Below are 22,442 nucleotides of genomic sequence, written 5' to 3' on the forward strand. Positions count from 1 at the left end.
TTCGGCCACGCCCCCCGATTTCCATCGCGTGCATGCCAGCGCCGATGCGCCAAAATCCGATCACAGGGTAATTCAGGAAAATCGCTGCAAATTGGAAATATTCGGGTAACCCACCGTAAAAACGTGTTTCGGGCCCTTAGTAAATGACCCCCAATGTTCCAATGTCTACTCGTGTATTCTTCCTCTACTCCACACCATCTTCCTCCAAGGAGATGGATGAGTGTAGTGGAGACTGACACAGGCACATAGGCTGCTGCAGCTGCCCCCCACTCTGGGATGCACCACACACTGGTGACAGTTTTGCTTTATCCAGCAATGCTGTAACATCTCTGGTGGAACTATTACATATGAGTATTGGGAGCGGGTTGGGAGCCACACAAAGGAGTATGAGGCCACGGGCAAAGTCCTAAGCCTGCAGGTTGGAGATGACTGTTCTAAATATTTGCTCCAGTAACATAAGATCCCTATTGGTTCAGAAAAAAAATAGCTGATCTCATTTGCTTCCTTTGCTTCTGCAGCTCTTGTTCTGTCCTGAATATTGGTGCAGACAACAGGTGCCTTTTTACAATTGCAGCAGTTCTAACCAGAATGGCCGGTTATCATGCGGGCTATGTAATAGCTCTGCAGAGATCACCCTTTTGTATTTGAGATTTGGATGTGAGCCCGGTGCAGTCTGACAGAGGCTGGAACATCTCCACCTCTGATATACACCACACATAAATGGGATGTGTGTGCACAGCAGTGATTTACAGACTCTTTCACATACAGAGATGAACTATGGCTCTCTGAAAGGTAGGTTGTGCTGTTTACTGAAGGGTGTGCCCCTGCCAGACAGAGAAACTGCTGAGAGTAACAGACCCCATGAAGAGAAGGAAATAAAATATTTACAAGAAATATTTGGCGGTTAAATATTATATTCTCTGCAGGCAACAAAACTGCTGCACTGTGATGCACATAAATAGAATTTTTAGTATCATCAAAAGCTATTGGGCTACTGGGGTCCTGGCTCTGCAAGTGACTTGGCTCTACATACACACAAATATTTCAAGGAAACTTATTTCTTTTTGTATTAATTAAAAGTTTCTAAATGTTGCTTTAAGGGAACCATCAGGATTTCACATTTTCAACTAATGGCAGGTTCCCTTAGCCATTATAATACTAATTCCCCATCTTCTTTAATAATGCAAGAAATGTAAGAAAAAGTGCTGGAGCACATCCCAATAGAAAGATAAAATACTTACTTCTTTATTTAGAAAATCATAAAAGTTTCAAGGTATTAATTACAGAATAGTAGGTAAGGTGGATAAAACCTACGCATTTCAGCTCAACGGAGCCTTACTCATGCCATGAGCGTAGGTTTTATCCACCTTACCTACTATGCTGTAATTAATACTTTGAAACTTTTATGGATTTCTAAATCAAGAATCCCCCCTCCCTCAGGCAGCCGTTACCTGACCCCTTGTTGCAAGCAAATCTCTCTCAGTTGACGTCTCCAGGAGGGCGGCCCTCATTATTTGATCCAGTTTGCTGGCAGGGAGCCAGGTAGACTTTTATCGTAGTATTGTTCATTATAAGAGCAGATTGCGATATAGTGTTAAGGAGGCTATTAAATTCGCTTTAAAGTACACCGCACAGTATAAAACAATGTTTCATAAAAGAAAAGCTCAGAGGGAAATTAACCATATGTAAAACTGATGGCCGGAACCAGAATCTGGCAGCCAAGAGCAACAGTACAGGCGGTCCCCTACTTAAGAACACTCAACTTACATACGACCCATAGTTGCAAACGGACCTCTGGATATTAGTAATTTATTGTACTTTAGTCCTAGGCTACAATAATCAGCTGAAACAGTTATCACAGGTGTCAGTAATGAAGCTTTATTGTTAATATTGATTCTTATGACAACCCAACATTTTTAAAATCCAATTGTCACAGAGACCCAAAAAGTTCTTGCTGGGATTACAATGATAAAATATACAGTTCCGACTTACATACAAACTCAACTTAAGAACAAACCTACAGACCCTATCTTGTATGTAACCCGGGGACTGCCTGTAATGGCTTCACCGGAGCACCAGAAATGTGAGGGATTACAACAAGTGCCTTACCACAGCTAAAGCACCAGTACTTGGCAAAAGTGGAGCTATGGGCAGTGTCTCTTCTGATAAACAGCAGCACACCCCTGTTTCATACCAATCACTATTAGTGCTGCATCAGCACCGCTTCATTAGTACCACCTATGCATATCTGTCTAGCTTGTAAGGATTTGTTATAGCCACTATTGTATTGTTTCACCTTATATAATGTAATGTGGCCTTGTTAACTTGTACTGTCCTGTAACTGTTTGTTTTTATCTAAGGAACTAGCAACATGTAAGAACGCACCTCTCGTGGTGTATGTATGTAACTGTAATGTAAAGCCTGTCTCTAACTGTGTGTACAAAATAATACCCCCCCCTATTGTATCATAACACTTTGCAATTTATCCTGTTAAATAAAAAAGTTTTTTTCCTCATTTATGTTTTTTTTTCTTGCCGCTGCTTTTAGTATAAAAGTCTACGGAAAGGAGGGAAGCGACTGCTGCACTTTTCATCATTTCCTCCCTCTTTGTTTTTCAAAAATTTTTTGTAAGAAAGGGTTGGACAAATCATAATTTTTGGAGGGAACCAGTCAGGTAGTTTTTGCACCATAAATTGGCCCCAGCATGTGTGGCACCAAGTAATTACCTTTTCTATGATACCCCTCAGTAAGCTTTCTGCTTGAAAATCAATTTTTACTGTTTTACATTTACATTAAATTGGCAAATACTTAGGGCTATGAAATATTAGGATATGAAAGTCTGCTGTTTGCAGGTCTGGGGTCTCTATATCATCAGTGTATAATTAGTTTTTGAACCATATGTCAACAGAGGATTTGTAAATGTCAGCTTATCCAAAGTTTGCACATTCTTTTCAGTGCAAAGTCAGACAGAAAACTGATGCAAAAACTTTAAAGGACGCCTGTCATCAGGTCTCTGTCACTATTTTTGTCACCACTACCTGTTGGAACAGCTCACAAGGATCCATCCGAGCCTTTAACTAGTCAATTCATACATTAATCATTGTAAAATCATCTTCTCTTTATTATGTAAATGAGGCTGATCACATGGTTAGAGGCAGATACCCCTCCCCTCACCTCCCCCTGCTCATGTCTGTGTGTAATGTATAGTAAAGCATTGCTAGTGTCTGTGCTTTACCTGCTGACATGCTCTCCCTCCTAATACATATGTGTGAGTCACAGACATCAGCTACACAAGTACCTGACATGTTCTGCATCCTGGAGCTGTTGTATCTCTCCTATACACACATGGGCTGCAGGGGGTGCCAGCACCAGGAAGCACATGGAACAGCCATTACACCATTATACCTCACACCATTATACCTCACACCATTATACAGGCTGTCAGTCATGTGTATAGGAGGATCTCATACACACAGGCTACAGGGGGTGTGGCCGCAAGCACCAGGAAGCACATGGAGGAGCCATTACACCATTATACCTCACATCATTATATAGGCTGTCAGTCATGTGTATAGGAGTATCTCATATACACAGGCTGCAGGGGGCGCCAGCACCAGGAAGCACATGGAGGTACACCATTACACATCACATCGATATACAGGCTGTCAGTCAAGCACTGGGGGTGTGGCTGTGCCTCCCACTCATGAATACGCTGGACAGCTTGAATATGCTAATGACTCATTGGACATTTCACAGGTCATTTACATACAGCTTTAGGATCTCATTGCTTAAGTTTACAGGCATGTAGAGGGACAATGAAGGGATAGAGGCAATGCTCTCTAATGGCAGTCTATGAAAATATATTTAGTTTAGGGGGTTATTTTGCCTGACGGGTGCTTTTTAATAAATGTGGGCCAATGTGTCAGTGTGCCATCTGATAATGCAAGCACTACTGTATTGCCACTACACTGTGCCGGTGGTGGTGCTGTAGCTATTTGGTTAGTTACTTAAATTTTGGAAAATGATGTTTATAAATACAATACAGAAATACCAATCCATGCTGGTTTATACTATCCTTTAAGAATTTTTTTTTTAATTGTCTTTAACAAATATAAATAAAGAGAAACAGATTTTTGGTTATGCATGTAACGTTCTTCATATTACATCATGTTGTAATATGTGATTTATGTCTTCTGTACTGTAGTGGGTACCTATTTTTGCACCTGGATCTAGTTCTGCCTTAGTAAATGCATTTTTGAATTGTCTGATTAATTTGCCAAGGAATTGCGCAAAAAAGGCAAAAAAAAGTCTAAAAAACTTTAATGTCCCCCACAACATTTTTGTCATATGTGCATATATGCACATACTATGGTATACTCTTACTGTAGGGCAACCGTAAGCGTCGACCAACACAGAAAATAAATAAATGCATTTCTATGCTGCTTTTAGTTCTCAAAATGTGAGATCCTTTCTTAAAAAGTCAAACCTTTCTTAGTTTTAGTCCTTGTATAGGAAATATAGTCCTTGAAATATGATGCATGGAGACCATGTCTGCCATCTGGACTGTAGCACTGGTACTGTAAGAACATTGTTTGTTATATGTAGCAGTAATGTGATTGTAAAAATGTTTTTTACTTTCAGATATATCTTTGTATCCCTTCATGGCAACACAAGTACCACCCGAAACCTTACATAGACATACAGTATTATCCATTTATATAGCCGTAACTCCTTGGCTGTGTTTCACTTTAATGGTAAATCAGTTCTTTACATTTATTCATTTTCATGTTTCTAGGACCATAACTTCAAATTGTTTTCTTTTGCCATCACTGTATGAGGGGTTGTTTTTTACCGAATCAGTTCCTTTTTTTAAATTGTGCCATTATTTTTTTATACTACTTTTATATCTGGAATTTAAAACTTTACCTTTTAAAAAAATTACTTGGGGTTATTAAAAAATGTTACTTTTCATAAATTTATTGGCTTTTATTAATGTTCACTATATGGGTTTATTTTTGTTTATTTTTATTTAGGGGTCATTAACCCCTTAGGGATGCAGCCAGTTTATAACTTAAGGCTCAACCCCATTTTTTGTACTCTGACTTGCGTCGCTTTATATGGGTATAACTTTTGAACGCTGTTACTTATCAAAGCGATTATGAGATTGTTTTTTTTTTTCCCCACATGTTGTACTTCATTTGGGCTGCTAAGTTTTGAGTTTATTTACAAAATTTTTTTGAAATCATCGCACTTTCAGGCAGATAGATTTACCACCCAAATAAGTTGCTGAATAACATTTCCCATATGTCTACTTTACATTTTCATCATTTTTTAAATGTCTGGATAATTTATTTTGATGTCACAATTTTAGGCATTTTTTAACAGGTTTTTTTACAGCGTTTATCGTATGGGTTCAATAATTATTTACTTTTATTCTACCGGTTTTTACGGACGCGATGATTTTATATACGTGGGGTTTGTTTTATGATTTTGACTTTTTTGTGCATTATATGTCTCTTTGTATGTTTTGGGGCTTATGGGCATTTGTATTAATTTATTTTTTCATTTAATAACATTTATTTTACATCTTTATTTCTTCCACAATGGGACATGAACAAGCAATCATCTGATTGCTTGTTTATGATAATACTCTGCAACACTGATGTATTGCAGGGTATTAGCAGTGTCAGCCTATGCATATGCATAGACTGACACTGTGCCTTAAAGATGATGTCTTGGACCTGAGGGCTACCATAGCCATAGCTGAGCGCAAATAGCGAGAGCCCACTCCCTACTAGTGCGCAGTTGAGCGGTAAGGGGTTAAAGTCGTGTCAACAACAAACATGTGTAAGTCGTTGGTTTTTTTTAATTTTACATTGAACCCACCAGAATTGTTACTCATTCCTCTGCATAGAGAACCAGTGTAATCTCATATCTCATCTCAACATATGGATTTATGATAACAAATATTTTTTTTGGTCAACTGCTGGCACACGTCCCCATGCAGTTTTGTTTTGGTGTTCCTTGGACTCACTAGATAAATTATGCTGAGGGCCCACCCTACATCATACAAACTGTAGAAGTCTCCAAATTGGGTTGTCTTCTGCTGCACCTCTGGACTCCAGAACTGGCTAAGAGCCTGGGCCCACCTGTGGTTCCTCTTGTACTCTGATGGGGCCAGTCTGACACTGTCCCCATGTATGTCTATGGGCTCATACACACATGATGGTGGTTTCTGAGGTGTGTTAGCCGCCTGCCCAAGCTGAAAAACTGAGAGCAAGTCCCATTCCCCTGTTTGCTGTTTGGGAAGTCTTATCTTTTGTTAATGGCCAATGTCAAGCTGGACCATTGTTTACACACATTTACATGAGGCCAAGGTCCGATAAAAGAAAAAAAGAGGATGCTGAGGACCAATATAAGTGGTAAAAATGTTCATACAAAGTATGTTGAATAGCTTGTGACCCACTGAGAATTTTCTCGTTCTAAGTATATGGTGGTAAATCTATATATTCTGTCATAATCTGCACCAAAAAAACTGTGCCATATTTATTAAGGTTCAGACAGTTTTACGACTAGTGTGACTTAAGAGTTGTGGCCTCATAAAAGTGGACATGGCTTAGGAAAACAAAAATCTATGGGGCACATTTACTTACCCGTCCCTACGCGTTCCCTGATCCATAGTGTCCGATGAGAATGAACTCTGCCACAATTGTGCAAGATTGGGCACCCAATATCCTGCATGTGTCGCTCCCCGCTCAGGTCCACCGGAGTTCACCTTCTTCTTCCCGGTGTATGTAAGTGTATGTCTTGCGACACAATTTTACTGTTAAATCCTGCGCTCAGTCCGAATCTGTCGGATCGTCCAACGGCCTGCCCCCGATTCCTGTCGCATGAAAGCTGGCTCCGATGCGTCAAAATCCGATCATGTGCGACAATTCCCTTCTAAATGCCTGTCCCAGTGGCACGATCCTCGAAAATGTCGGAAAACCCCACTCAAATGCGGCCACAGGACTCTTATATAAGGGTATAAATATATAAGGGTATAAAAAATATATAAAATGGCCCCATTGTGCCACAAATTAAGCTATTGTCTAAGAAATTTGGGGTTGTTTTCGTCTGTACACTAAACAAGCTAATATATAGGGCAAATTACGATTAGACAGTCTCATACTGCACCAGATTTATCATCCAGCATCAGACACGTTAATAGAACTGGAGCAGCATACCAAGACTACACTCTCTTACCTTATGACATTTTTTTATAAATCTGCCCCATTGTAATCACTGTAACAGTGTCATCCTGCAGCATGGTACTTTCCTACTCAGGAGTTTCATCTAATCAGGGGTGCGGTGCACACAGTCACGTGACAGATAAAGCTCCCCCCGGGTAATGGTGCATTTTACTATCTTCTTATGGCTACTATTTTATATATAAGCAAAGATCAATGTAATGTCATTGATTTCGGCCACCTTCTGGCTTCTCGCGCAGTTCAGCGCTTCTGTCCTGGCATTTAAAGGCCGGGCTTTCAAAATCATTATCTAGCATCACTAGGGACTGCTCCATAGCAAAGCAAAGCTGTTTACTTTACTTGACATGAGAGTCTCAAGTCACATCTCCAGTGTAGTACAAACAAAACCACTCTCAAACGCTTTAAAACAAGGCAATAATGCTGGGAGTTGTAGTACTAAACAGTTGGGGATTACTGATCTAGTGCAATAAAATTATTGATGTAATGATATACCGTAATATCACTGATGATCTCAGTATTGTGTACTATACTATACAATATGTACGAATGAGATGCATCTAAAATGGAAAGTTATTGTTGTGTATTTTTCAGAATATCTATAAAATGTGCATGATTTTTATCATATTTTATTCCTCGTGCTGATGTTGTCAACTTAAATATGAAGCTGCACTTCGCCGTGTGCCCACCAGGAGGAGCAGTGGCTGCTCGCCATATATTCGGTATATTTGTATGCGATGCCGCTCTCACATCATACAGGGCACCACAGTTGACCAGAGGGAGATAGTGAGAAATACCGGTCTTCCCCGAATAGTCATTCTCTTTAGCAGCAGGTCTCGCATTCTTCCCTGTGCTATATGTCAGATTTCAGACTTTAGGGGCTACGTGGCTACTCTCTGGTCAGGTTATATTCCATCCTATCATAAAAATTTCATGGCTGTGATGATTGATGAAGCACTAAAGTGTAATGGCTGTTTTACAGTTCTTATTTATCATGACCGCAGCACTAGGGGGAACACTGTAGTCCTAGCTGCTGCACTACAAGGTCCAGAAATGGATATTGGAGGACATGTCATAGAAACTTTTATAGCTCTTATAGCTAATCCCCCCAGATTCACATTATACCGGATTGTGCTATGTATTTCCATCTATTTTCTAACCAACCCCCCACCCCCCCCAACAAAAAAAAAATGTATCTGCTTTCATATCAGCTTTCTCTTTACTTGCCAGGAGATATATGTTTAGTCTAAGGGATGTCCAGGATTCGAATGCCATGACTGCTATCTTCTTCAAAAAGCGCCCTCTTTGTCCATAGGTGATGTTTGGAACTGCATTTGTATTGTGCAGATAATGCAACAGATCCAACAAAACCTGTTAGGGTTACAGATCAGTCATTTTCCTTGTGTCTAGAATTTCTTTATAAAACCTGTGGACTGCAGCTTTGTGGGTTCTGCTATATTGCAGCAACAGATAATGTATAATAATACAGTATGGTTATCTATGTGAGGGCTCACTTCCTAAGTATATACTCACTTCCCATTAAACTTTCACAGGGGAAGAATAAGATCTTTATAGGCTCAACCTTATTATTTTTACACGGTTTAAGTTTTCTGGCAGCTGCTGGGAGTCGCTTGTCAGGTGACTCGAAGGTAGCAGGACTCAGGACTTCCTATGACTACCTGTGTCCTGCTAGTTTCCAGTTAAATGGGAGGATGATCAAGCAGACATCACTGTCTACATGCCCCCTCTGTCATAATCACTCCCGTATAAGTGTTTGGAGGGGTGTGCCTTTAAAGGGGTTGATCAGCTTCGACAAATAATCATATTGTATGTGTAATGCACAGCTTACATAATTTGTGTATCAGTTCCTCACATTTTTCCACATTTGCTGTCATTTTATAGGAAGCTTCATTGTTCCTATGGATAGAAATGTGGCCATGGTCATGTGGTCATGTGATGTCACACAGGTGCACTGTTCATTTTTATCACATGGTTCTGCTTACACTGTAAGTAAACAATTAATCTACCTTTAGAATGACAGCAAGCAGAGATCTAGAAAACCATGAAGAATTGATCCAGAATGTAGGTAGGAAATTTTAAAACCTTTTTTAAACAAACATTTTTTTTTCTTTTTGCTGCAACTAGACAGTCCCTTCAGTACTCTAGCTATTTAGTGTGTAAAGGGTATAGGTACCGTCTGACCCTTGTGCCTGATGAAGCCCATATTCTCATCTGTACCATAAATTTTATCTAAAGATGCCAGGGATTTAAACGGGTTTCCAAGACTATGTAAAATGCTCAGGAAGTGTATGTCATAAAATTAGAGCTATTATTTATCTGGTAAATTCATAGTCCTTACTTAGTCGTGGATGGTCCATGATCATGTCCTGTGTCACAGACCAGCTTCACTACTTTGTATGGCATTCTATGCATCATATCGATATATATCCCTACTTCCCCACTACGCAGCAGCACTGTAGTATAATCAATTACACTCGTTGTTGCTGTTTAGCAGGGAAGAAGGGACTCCTTGCATTATATATCAATATAAGATGCAAAGAATCCCATCACCAGCAGTGGGGTCAGCCCGTGACACAAGACTCTGTAGGGTCCGTAATTTCAGACTGATCATGACTAGTCCTCCTGCCACTTTCTAACTGCAATACACTGGACAGTATATTTCAAGCCAGATGATTGACTCTGGTTTTGGCTTAAAATACTGCCATGTGAATTCACTAAGGACAGTGATTGGCTGTAGTGATCCTAAGGCCATGGACTGATTGTACAACCAGAGCATCAGTGCTGAATAGCAGGAGAATTTAGCAGGAGCCATATAATTTATGACTGTGTTTTTCCCCATCGATTTGCTTAAAGATAACTTGACTCCATGAACTGATTTGCCTCTTATTTTAATGTTCAGGTTACCAACCAAAGGACATATGATAACCACTCACTTCAAATTAGAAACCTTCTGGTTGCCTTGGTGACAATTATCTACAGCAAATGTCTGGTACATCTTTATTCTAATTATATTGAATGAGTTCTGATTCTCTTCTATTAAAGTCTTTATTTGGTCGAGAGGAAAACTCTTCCTCTTTAGTACAAGACAGGTTATATTTGACTCCTTGCTGTCAAGTTATCCATGATAAGAGGACAACCTGATAGCCAGAGATTGATGGTATTTGTCGTGCTAGTGGATTCTGCTGTCTGGGACTGAATCATGTAAAAGTGCTTCTATTCCAGGCTTGTTGGTAATTCAGATGTGACTGTAGTACTGAGAGAAATACGGTAATGCAGGATTGCACTGGTGCACAAATAGAGATGCCTGTGTGCAGCAGAGACGGCGAGAGAGGGACACATGATGTGCCAGCTCTTTAGAAGAACTTAGCAGGACCGACCCTCAGACTGGATTTACTCCCCTGCAGGAAAGATGTCTATTACTCCATGTAAATAACATCAGGCGCTAACTGATATGTCTTTTATATGAAGACTGAAGCTTTGAGTGCTGTCTGTCTGTCTGCGAAACACATCTCACACTGGGAAGGCAAAAGCTCTGCATCCACTGGCACCGAGGACCTGATGCTGGAGGAGCTGTCCGCAGTGCTGAACTCCTCCAACCTTCCTCTGCTCCGGATTTCAAAGTTTGTCGGATGTAAAGTGCTGTGAGTAATCTGACAAAAACTGATGGGTATGTGTGTAACCGTATCTCCTCCGCACATCGCTAGGCAATGAGTCTTGGGTAGTCACCCCGAGAGCTGAGACATTGTTGCCAAGTTTTCAACCTTCCAAGCCTTGACATTAGGCAAAAGCTTTCTCTTAAAACCTTGTGAGAGTCTTATTGAAAAATTAATTCGCTCTAATGTTGTCAAGGCTGATCTACTTAAAGTCGATACCAGTTTGTTCTTCCTTGGGGAATGCAGAAAGTGAAAAATGCCATGAAGGATGATATGCTTCAGATTTCCTCTTGTGACCTGCAGAATGGACAGGATGATGTCTCTGTAGTCAGTTCTACTTCATGCCTGGAAAGATTCTAAGGGAGATCCGTGAATTCACTGTGGTGGGGAATGGCACAGAAATTTTCCTAGTGCCAGGATACTTGTTTTTTAATTACTCACCTGCTACCTGCTCTGAAGGCTGAGAGTTGGCAGAGGAAACAGGAGCTTTTTCTACCCCTTCACTTGTTCTCTAAATGCTTCCCACTGTCATGGCAATCTGGCTTCCCAGAAAAGGAGAAATGTCTTTCCCTATCTGAAGTGTGTGGGAGACAACTAGTTGCTTGTGTGTTATTATCGTGCTTTCAATTTAAGGAGGTTTGTGTTGCAGATTTACAGGGAACTGGGGAGAAGATGAAATGACTGTCGCTACTTTTTCAGGCTTCTGCTCCAGTTGACATATGTAGGGAAGTATGAATATTTAACATAGGGAAAACACTGTGTAGCGTGAGGATAGGAACGGAGAATTCATATAGAGGGCTGGCTCTGATACGGACTACCCTGCCATGCCATCTTCCCCTCTGGTCTAGCAGCCAGTCTGGGTCTTGCTAGGCTATTGCATTTTAGCTAGCAGTCTGGAATTTCCTTTGACTGAATGAATGAGGGGGTGGTGGAACCCAGCTGTGCTGCCGATGCCCAGTGCGAGATGCCCCCCTGCTGGTGAGTCCCTGGGGGTGTGTCATGACTCGAGAAGAGAGGATCCGGGCTCCAGCTGGCAGCTGCCCCTCAGGTGTAGCCAGAAGAGATGCCAAGGCAGTGCCATCCAAATGTTATACCAGGACACAGCAACGCCGTGCCTTATCGTTGTCCACTTTAGAGCACACCAAGCTGCATGGCCTAAAATACATATGCTCACCAAGGTTGGCATTTCAAAGAAGAGCATTTTGGTTTCTTGCTTTCTTCACCTCGCTGGGACTCTTACTGTCTTGGTCATCCAACAGGCTGCTCTACTGGTTATCCTTTCCATCACACACGCGGGTGCAACTGGAATGGAGCAAGGAACTGGCCTTTCCTGCTGTCACCCTTTGCAACAACAACCCTGTACGATTTCACCGCCTCAGCAAAAGCGATCTCTATTTTGCGGGTTACTGGTTGGGTCTCCTCCTGGCCAACCGTACAGCTCGTCCACTTTTAGCAGAGTTACTGCCCGAGGACAAACAGAAATGGTTCCACAAACTGGCTGATTTCCGCCTTTTTTTGCCACCTCGGGACTTTGATGGGATCAGTGTTGGATTCATGGACAGACTAGGTCACCAGCTGGAGGACATGCTGCTTTCCTGTAGATATCGGGGAGAGGCCTGCGGCCCACACAATTTCTCCACTGTGAGTTTTACTGCTTGTTTAGTTACATTTCTCTAGTAGAAGTATCCTTCTAGAAGCCAGTTTACCTCACACAAATAATCATTTTAATTTGCACTTTTAATCATTTAGAGCCTCCGAACAAAGTATTTTGTATTCTTTTTTGTACTTGCTTTTTCTGTACACATTCATCATGGACCGCTTGTGCATCTACTAAGATAAGTCATACATTCAATCATTACCTGTCCTGATAGTAAAGGAAGATTTATTCTGTCATCAATCCTGCCTTTAATCTCTTTTCTGGTTTACTCTCTGAGATTGAATGGAACCAGGTCTGGAATATAGGCTCCATTGTAGTGAATGTCCTGAGGGTAATAGTGTGTGTATTAGTAGTTATGGCCTGGAATAGTTTTACACCTAGTATGCATCACACAATATTACCATCATTATAGTCTTATGTGTTGTATTGATCACCATATGCTTTTAATACCCTAATGCCTGCAGCATGAACTGCATCTGAGGAAATTTACAATATGTTTTCACACTATTATCTTCTAAAATGTAGTACACTTAGAATATATAGTACTTCAAGTATTTATTTATATTTCAATAATAAAATAAACTTGATCAGTTGATCTATTATTGATCTGCACCACTTTCTTGATATGTAAAGTGAAGCCCTTGTCTTTTACCTCAGCGGCAGACATTCCTGTTTATACAATGGCGGAAGATGGAGGGTCATGTGATCCCTAACTGGCGATTGTTCATGGACAGTTAGAGACCACATGACAGGAGGCTTCACTTTTTATATCAAGAAAGCAGAACTATTTATAGATATATATTGGTTACCTAATATCCTGCCCCCCGACACTTACACACACATTACAAAAAACATGAGGTAAAGTGGCCAACCCCTTTAAGGATCTTTGTTGGTGGCAGAGGGGTGTCATAATATTTAGGAGTGGGGGCATGAGGGTTCAGAGGTTATAGGAGTTGCTAGTACATAGAAGTTGGGGGTACAGTGGGTCACTCTGTTAGAGTGAGTTACACGTGGTAATAGTCTTTAGGAAAGATAAGTTTTATACTTGATCTTTGTTCACACTGACCTTATATAAATTTATCTACTGATAATATTTGAGAATATAAATTTTTGTTATCAGGCCTAATGCGTAGAGCAGATTAAGCTGTAAATCCAGCCCTGGTCATACTACTATTTTGTTGGTTGTTACAAATTCCTGCATATCAATGTATCATCATTCTGAATGAGTGGCTACATTTTGCAATATAAAGAGCCTTTCATATTTAGAAGTCAAGGGGTCTCCTTAGAAAGCAGATTCATGGTCAGGTGGGACTTTGAGCTATCTGATTTAGAAAAACCATACCTACCTGTAGGTTTGTAATTTCCCTCCAGTTATAATTTATCATGAGGAACATTTTACAATGCCCATCAAAGTTAACCAGACCTCATGTAATGCAGAACATGACAGCTCTAATAGAGCTTGAGATATCCATTGTTATGGCTTTCCATTCAAGTGCTTTGAATAAAAGTGTCACCTCCCTGTTAACCCGAATTCCCAAATAGGTTTTGTTTTCTAAACTGCTGGACAATCCCATCCAAGTAATTTTAGGAATATCAAAAATGGTGGTGATATGTGTTGTTTTCTCATTAAATCAGCCGAAAAATAAATAGAAAAGAGTCTGAACCAGTCATAGACCTTCATAAACTTGTTACTTACTCAATAAGCACTGTTCTTACAGTTGTTGTACAGTAATACATCTATAGCAGTATAGGAAATTTACCATACAATGATAAACCAGGGACACTTCCTCATAGATCCAGGCACAGTGACTGTGGTAATATTTGTATATTTGTTACCGATCTCCTCCTTCTTTCTAAAATCAACTTTTAAAATTATGATAGGACTCTGGGGGTGTTTCAAAAGCCTCTTCTTGCTTTAGCTTCACAGGTTGCTACACTGTCTCCCCTACCCTCTGTGCTCAGTGTAATATCATGCAAATCTGAAGTTGCAGCACAGAGGGTCTCTAGTAACACCCCTGTAGCACTTATGGCACCTTAGCAATTAATTGTAAAAGTTGATGTAAAAGAAATAGCCCATAGATAATCAATATAAGAAGATTAGCACAGTCACAGTGCCTGGATCTATGAATTAGCTGCTTTATCATGTTAGGCCATAATCGTAATCTCTTCTTATAATGAAGACTGGTTTGTCTTTCCTGATTGATTAAGAGATGATATATTAAGAGATCTGTTAAAAACTGTAACATCTATATGTGTGTGTGTTTTTTAATCATTTGCACAAAATATTCTGCCATCTATTTTCCACAGCTCTCCCACACACATGGACACTTGGCATGGCCAAGCACGCAATGCTTTTCAATGGGGAAAATAAGCTGCTGCTAGACATCTTCCTGCAGGGAAGGATCTGGCATAAGATTCATTAAGCATATTCCTTCCCCATACATCATCCATCAGAGGAGAGCCAGGATATCCCCAAATACCAAAGATAGTGTATTGCTTCTGCCAATATTTATGGTAATGTACACGGGGGCATTATAGATGACTGTGGAGTTTACAATGTTACAAGAAATTCTACGATGGCACTAAGCCAGTAATGTGACGGGTGACACCTGATTTCTGTAGTCTTTTTCTCATCCCTTTGATCTGATGTACGGTGATTTTCACAAGACACTATTGATCTTCTTTCTTTCAGACAAACACGACAAGATGTGTCATGTGTTGATTGAGCATAAAGAATATCAATTCTGTCGATTAGTCACTTAGTATAGCAGAGGAAAGCTAATACACAGAGTGCAGGTCAGATGGGGAAGCTTCTCATTGAAAATGTGGGGTCTGCTCATGCTATGTAAACTATAGGAGTCAAGAAATGTAAAAAGATTCTATATATCTTGTATTTTATCCATTTTTAATTCCTAATCCTAGGAATCCATTGGGTGTTCCTATCTGTTACACCTCTCTGTATATGCACAGTCATGTATGGACGTCTTCCAGTCACTAAATAGGACCAAGTACTGGACTGTAACATAGGAACAGTATATATTGCACTCACTTGCATTGCATTATCCATTTTATTTATAAAAAATGGATTTTGCAATGTTTAAGAGTTACCGTACGTGTTTAAATTTAGGAGAATTTAATATAAATTTTCATGATGATAATTAAAAAACCTTATACATATTCAGGAGATCTGTTATGTTTGTTATTCAATGTAACCAGGGACCCCTGTGACTCGGAAATCTTTGTAAGATCATAAATAGTTATTAGGAGTCACTTTGTTTTATGAGAATGTTTTGTGAGTATTCGCGCACTCATCTCATTTAAAGTGAGCAAACATGACCTGGGCCAGGAAGCTGTTGTACATCACAGGGAGATTGTTCACAAATGGATGCCTATTCCAAGGGAGGAAGCCAAGCAGAGAGGTCAATGAATGGAAACCAAAGGCTTCAGCACTAAGTATAATTAGCTGGATTACAACGAGCGGGCAATAAAGTAGCTGCCAGAAGAAGGCACATGAAGGGACTGCAGGTAGAGAGAGTGCTAGCAGAAATATGGCCCAATAATATAGCTAAATAAATCTTTAGCTATCATGTAAATCTTAAAACTGGTTAATTTGCATATATTATTAAGACTCTATTGTGCAACTTGAGGCTAAGTCTACTGTCAAGGGTGCCCCTGCGATCCATATCGCGAGTCACAGGTGCACCTGTGTACCTCTGCATGCCCCAGTGGGAAACTCACCTTTCCTGGCTCCAGTGGCGTTCCCTGAGATACCCACGCTTTGGCGCGCGCATTCCGGTCTATTAGGGCCAGCGCATGCCGGCTCTGTAAAATTCAAAGGCCCAGCTCACCGATAATTGGCGCTGGCCAGCTGCCTGCCCTGATAAATTCCAGCACTCTTCCTGTCGGATCTTTGTGCCTCATAGCCTTAGAGAAAGCTGTTCCTGATGCCCTGTGTGATTATCCATTTTTCCTGTTGTGACCTCCGTTCCTGACTTTGCTCCTCTGCTTCCCGTCCTGACCTTTCACTACGCCCCCGACTCTGATCCTGTGCTGCCTGTCTCGACCTTCTGCCTGTCCCCGACCACACTTCTTGGTGCCACTTAGACTCTGGTCCCAGGTGTCGGCTTATGTAATTGTCCGGGGTGGCCCAGAGGATCCACTACCCCTGAATCCTGACATCTACACACATGTTTTTTTTGTGGTGAGATACAAGCTGCAAGAACTCAATGTAACTCAATTTACAACAGAATTCTGGTGTAATTTACACTCAAAAACTGCCTGTGCCACATTTATCAAGGGTTTAGGACAGCTTTTTGACAATTTTACAACTATTACAGATTAACAGCAATACAGTAGCAATATATTGTATATTAAAGTACCCTAAATGCCCGTTCTATCAAAATATAAATAAGATTATTCCTGGCCGTGAATACTGTAAAAGAAAATAGCACCCAAGTTTCTGAATAACCACTTTTTTGCCATTTTTCCATCCATAAATATTTGAATGAAAATGATCAAAAAGTGCAAATTGATATATATTAAAACATCAGCATGTACCAAAAATAAACACATCTGTACACCTCTGTAAATTCATTGGCCTCAAATTTGGCAAAATGGCATTTTTTTATTCTACAAAAGATTGAATTTTTTAAACCTACTAAAAACTTAATGAAACCAATATAAATTTGGCATACCTGTGATTTTACCATCCCAAAGAATGAAGGGGAGGTGTCATGTAGGGCGCACACCGAAAGCATTAAAAACAGCCCACAAGAAAATGCTGCAAATGTGTTCACTGCAGCTTTCCTCTACATTGTATGGAATATAAAATTGTGTCGCTAAAAAGAACAACTTGTCCTGCAGATAGTAAGCCTTAGCACATCTCTGTAAACAGAAAAATAAAAAAAGTTATAGCTTTCGAAATGAGGAAAGTAGAAAACAGAAACTCATAAACGAACAAGGCCTGAGTCCTGGAAGGGTTAAAGGCTACCTTTGCAGGCCTTTGGAGGCTTTAAAGCCAAGCTTGCTCTGCTAGGGATTCTGGGAAGGAAATATGAAAATACATTTCTCAATGTAGGAAAACTTCCCCCCTTGCTACCTTATGAGACCTCACAAGTTCAGCAGCTTCTACACCCAACAAGTAAAAGCAGCTTTATATAGGACACAATGGGGCACATTTACTAAGGGTGCACCAATTGGATTTTGGCGACACAAATTGGGGGGCGTGGCCAACGGACAACCCGGCTGATTCGGACTGCTGTTCTTACTTGTTGGGTTGCTGGATTCCCTTGTATGGCTCGGACTCTTTTACAGCTGTAATGTAATGTTGAGAAGAATCTTTTGGGCATGATGTGCCTCTCTCTGCTTGCTGCCGTTTCGATGATATTGTGTTACTAATGGGTAGAATATCTTTGTATAACCAGAGAGTGTGCAGTGACCCCAGTGGCCACTACCATTATGCTCCAGAATGCTCATTTGTGATGCAGGAAACCTCGATGATAAGGCCATAAGTTATGTGATCGGGAAGCTAAAAGGTTTCCTTTAAGACAAGGAAAGACTGAGCCTAAAATGATTGCAATTAATTCAGGGAATCAAAAAAAACAAACACAAAGGAATTCATCTAAATATTTGCAAATATCGCCAGCTGCTTTCCCACATTGGAGTGCTAAAACAAATGATGGGACGTGTGCTTGCTGAAAATAAGAGGCGCAGATTAGGGACAGAGATGGATGGGGTGGCTTTTCCCCATCTGATGTTTCTCTTCCATTGATTAGATTAGCAGCAGCTAATTGCTACCTACAGATGACTGTAACATTTACAGAGTGATAAAAGACGACTGATAAATAAAAGCTGCATGGCATTTTCAGGTCATTATGCCAAAGTGGAAATGGCATCCCGAATGATGTAATGATCTGCTTTTTTCATGAGCAATTACTCTTAACTCGCTGACTATATAAATGGTTTATGAAAAGAATTCATCTCATATGCCAGAGTGTGCTGCTGGAAGTTTTTCCTTCACTTGTTCCTGGGTGAATAAGGATTAATAGAAATTTTCGAGGTACCAAAAAATGGCAGCAAGTTGGGATGGCATCTTAATAAAAATTTCTGCCCACCGCAGAACAAACCCCTTTTGATAGCAACAAGCCGCATTTGATAGGATGATCACGAGCATCTAGAGTTTGTAGAACACTCAGCAATTTATATTTTGCCTGAGAGTCCAGACACAGGTGGAAACCTTCCCAGCAGTGTCACAACAGAGCAGGAACATTACATCATTCTTATGGAAATCGGTAACCTGTCCATGGAATCCGTAGGAGTGCCAGCTCCTTTAAAACAAGAGAGGGTCTTTGTAGACTTTAGTTAATACAAAAGGACCTGAACTGTCCTCCTCCTTGGCATCTACTGAATCAGAATTCCCTAAGAGAGTGAATGATTTTGTGTGAATTTTTAACCAGAGTAATCTTTTAAGTACATAAAAACAGTCCATGAAGTCCAACCTATAGATCCTAAAGTGGTGATGCCCTACAAGACTGATGCCGATTGGCCCAAATTAGCTAGAATTTCATTTCAACTTCAATATGGCAGAATAACTCACTGGATGAACAATTTACAAACGTATTTATTTACATATACTGGGGACATGAAAATGTGGTATCTATATTCTTTAAAGGAAATCAAAGACCTCAAAAACAAAAAAAATAAAACCTAGGAATATTCAGCCCTGCTCCCCTTCTTCTTGAACCCTTCACTGTCCATCATTAGTCTTTACACACCGAGATCACATAGAAAACAAAGTAATAATTAGCAGCACAGAGCGCAGGGACAAGGTGTCCAGTGCTTCAGGCTGCTAATTATGCACCCCCCCGCCACCTCCCCATCACATTTTGGTAGAGGTAGGGGACATCACACGAGGGGTGTGAATTCACCTCGTCCTATTGCTGGGAGCATGGGAGAGGGAGGTGGTGAGGTCGTGCATAATTAGCAGCCTGGAGCCCCGGACATCTTGTTCCCCGCACTCTGTACTGCTTATTATAAGTTTTTTTTCTAGGTGATCCTGTCAAGACTAACGGAGGACAGCGGCGGGATCAAGATGAAGAGGAGTGAAGGTGAGTATTTACAGGTTTTTTATTTGTTTTTTGATTTCCTTTAAAGGGGTCAAAAAGTGATTCTAGACATGATCAACCTCAGAATTTAATTTTTGTTGTGGAAAAACTGTTTTTGGAGATTCTATCCTGCAATGTCTCAAACGTAATAACCCTTTAAAACCATGCCAGCATGGGTCCCTGAGAAATTGGTCCAGTCAGACCCATCTGATCTGAACTGAATTAGTAGGCTGGGCATGAGGGAGGTGGTAGATGTTGTGTACCAAGACCTTTACAAGACTTTTTATACCATACCAGATAAAATAAGACTGTTGGGACTAAGATAATTATATGTAATCGGTTAACAACTTGCCAAGTGGAATGGCAAGTTATTAAAGGTTATGTCCTCAGGCAGGGTCCCAACAATGCACAGGGTTTGGAGCCCTCTTTTATTAAAAAAAAAAAGCAGATACAGAGTAAAATTGAAAGTACTGTGAGTATAGTAAGGAACTGAAGGCTTGGGCAGAGAAATGACAGTTAGTGTTGATATTGTATGTGTAGAGAAATTCAGCTGGGATAAGTTTTATAATGAAAGTCAATTAAATGCTAAAACAGTGGCTAAAACTGCCACTGAAAGAGGACTTTGGGGTATTGAAGCTTAACCTTAGCAAGCAGTGCCAGGCAGTGGTTACCAAGGCAATAAATATAGTTGGATGCATGAAGAGAGGCATGGGTGTTCTTAGTAAGGCCATAGTTTTACAGACACATTTCTAGTCAGACCACACAAGGAACTGTGTCTGGAACTTTGTTCACCAATTTTGTAAATGAAGGAGATCGGTGAACAAACTAATGCAAATTGAGGGATACAAAGTAGTGAACAATTCACTTATGACTATGGGTGGATTAGAGTACAAAGACAGGTAATCAAGCTTGGTTATTCAGTTTGCTTTGGGGAACTGACAAATAACATATACAAATGTATATTTGAATGGGCAGTAAAGAGATCTTTCTAATAATCTATTTATACATGATGTGAGCCTGAAAATAACTTTCCTTCAGAGGTAGATAATAAGTAGCTTTGTCGATCACTAGAAAGAACCTTCATCATCAATCATTTACTGTATGACTTGTTATTTTTGTCAATGGGAAGAAAATAGAATTTTAGTGAAAACTGATGAGTCTGGTTTTTTTTCAAGGACACGGTTGTCTTTCATGGATAACACTTTGGGTTTATATTGTTTAATCACTGAACTGTTGAAACTTTTGTCCCTGTGTACATTAAAATTAATTGCAGCGATTTGCAGTGACTGCTGCGGCCCTTTAATACTGCATGGAGGATTCACAACATTAATGATGATGTGATAACAAGAACAAGATTTTTGCTGGTTTTCCGGTCAGGAAGATGAGAGCACAGATCTCTATGCATCTCAGACTCGCTTGTCCTTTTATGATTTATGTTGGGCTAAGACGTCTGTGGCTGCCAAATGTCCCCGTGTAGAGGATGAGGTTTTGAAGTTTTCTTTTTCCTCGGGCATGTCTTATTTTGTTCTCTGTACCATTTTTATCTTATCGTGATCTGGAAAGTGACTGAAAAACAATCTTTAATACGTATATATTTTTAACCGGAAAAGGTTATCAAACTAATTTCAGGGCCTTACGTTTTAGTAAATTGTTTGAAGTAGAAACTAAAACAACATGGTAAAGGCTGAAGGAATACAGTAATGTAGAAATTAGTAGCTATGGGGGACATTTATTATCTGAAACCTTGCCTCTCTGGTGGCTCCGGATACATCCGGCCTCCTGATATATTTGGGAGGCGGCTACCATATTCTGATAAATTTCCCCCACAGAATCTTTGTTGTGTTTGTGGTGCAGATTTTCCATTATTTTTTTTAGACCTATACATATACAGCACAATTTTAAATGAAGAAGTTAGATTAGTCCTTGCATAAGGACCAGAAGCAAGAAGTAAGTCCAAGAATAGCCTTTACTTTCAAATGTAATCTCCCAGGCTCAAAGTTTATTAAAGGTTTATTTAGTTTAAAGTTTAGCTAAACTTTAAGAAAAATTGAAGAATTCAATACTGCAGGCGATCATTGTTAACTTTGTAATATACTTTATTAATCCCTTCACGACCCAAGGGCTTTTTGCAAATGCCTGGTGTAGATAGCACGTATATATACAGGTCAAGACAATCTCCCACTTTAAACAGTTAAATCTCCTGAACTGTCCCATGTAGAAACACTTTTAAATAGGATAACCTCTCCTTTAACATAACATTATGCGGCAAATTTACTTACCCATCCTGAGGAGTTTACAGAGGAGTTACCTGTCCTGATGATCATGTACTGTGCCGTAATTCACTAAGATCGTGTGCCCGATATCCTGCATGTGTCGTTTCCCCAGTCAGGTCCGACAGAGTTCACCTTCTTCTTCCTGTAAGTGCACGGGCTTGCGACACAATTTGATAGTTAAATCCCGCGCTCAGTCCAGATCAGTCGTATCGTCCGACAACATGTCCCCCCATTTTTGTCACATGAAAGCCAGCGCAGCTGCGCCAAAATCCGATTGCATGCGACATAATCCCCTATTAAATACCTGTCACAGCCATGCAAAACTCGAAAACGTTGAGAAGTCCAACGAACGTGGGTCTGCAGACCCTTAGAAAATAAGCCCCTATGTTTCTCGGTGACACAGAGCCAGAGATACCCATGGTTAAAGATCTCAATTCCCAACTGTAACTTTGTAACAGTAATCTCTAGTCCAATATGATGTTGAAGGG

At 40.3% G+C, this 22,442-nt stretch overlaps 1 protein-coding gene across 2 annotated transcripts in view; it reads left to right on the top strand.

Annotated features, from left to right (window-relative positions):
- The window catches only part of ASIC2 (acid sensing ion channel subunit 2), a 514,307-nt gene that overhangs the window by 286,176 nt on the left and 205,689 nt on the right, over positions 1–22,442 (top strand). The window contains exon 1 of one of the 2 annotated variants that reach the window (XM_072111114.1): positions 10,556–12,562. The exons of the other annotated variant lie outside the window; for it this stretch is intronic. Within the exon in view, the coding sequence (XP_071967215.1) occupies positions 11,921–12,562 (642 nt within the window). The 5' untranslated portion in view covers positions 10,556–11,920. Of the gene's footprint in view, positions 1–10,555; positions 12,563–22,442 lie in introns of those variants that run through there. 2 annotated transcript variants of the gene reach the window in all.

Source organism: Engystomops pustulosus, chromosome 6 (assembly GCF_040894005.1).
Source record: "Engystomops pustulosus chromosome 6, aEngPut4.maternal, whole genome shotgun sequence".
Taxonomy (NCBI): Eukaryota; Metazoa; Chordata; class Amphibia; order Anura; family Leptodactylidae; genus Engystomops; species Engystomops pustulosus.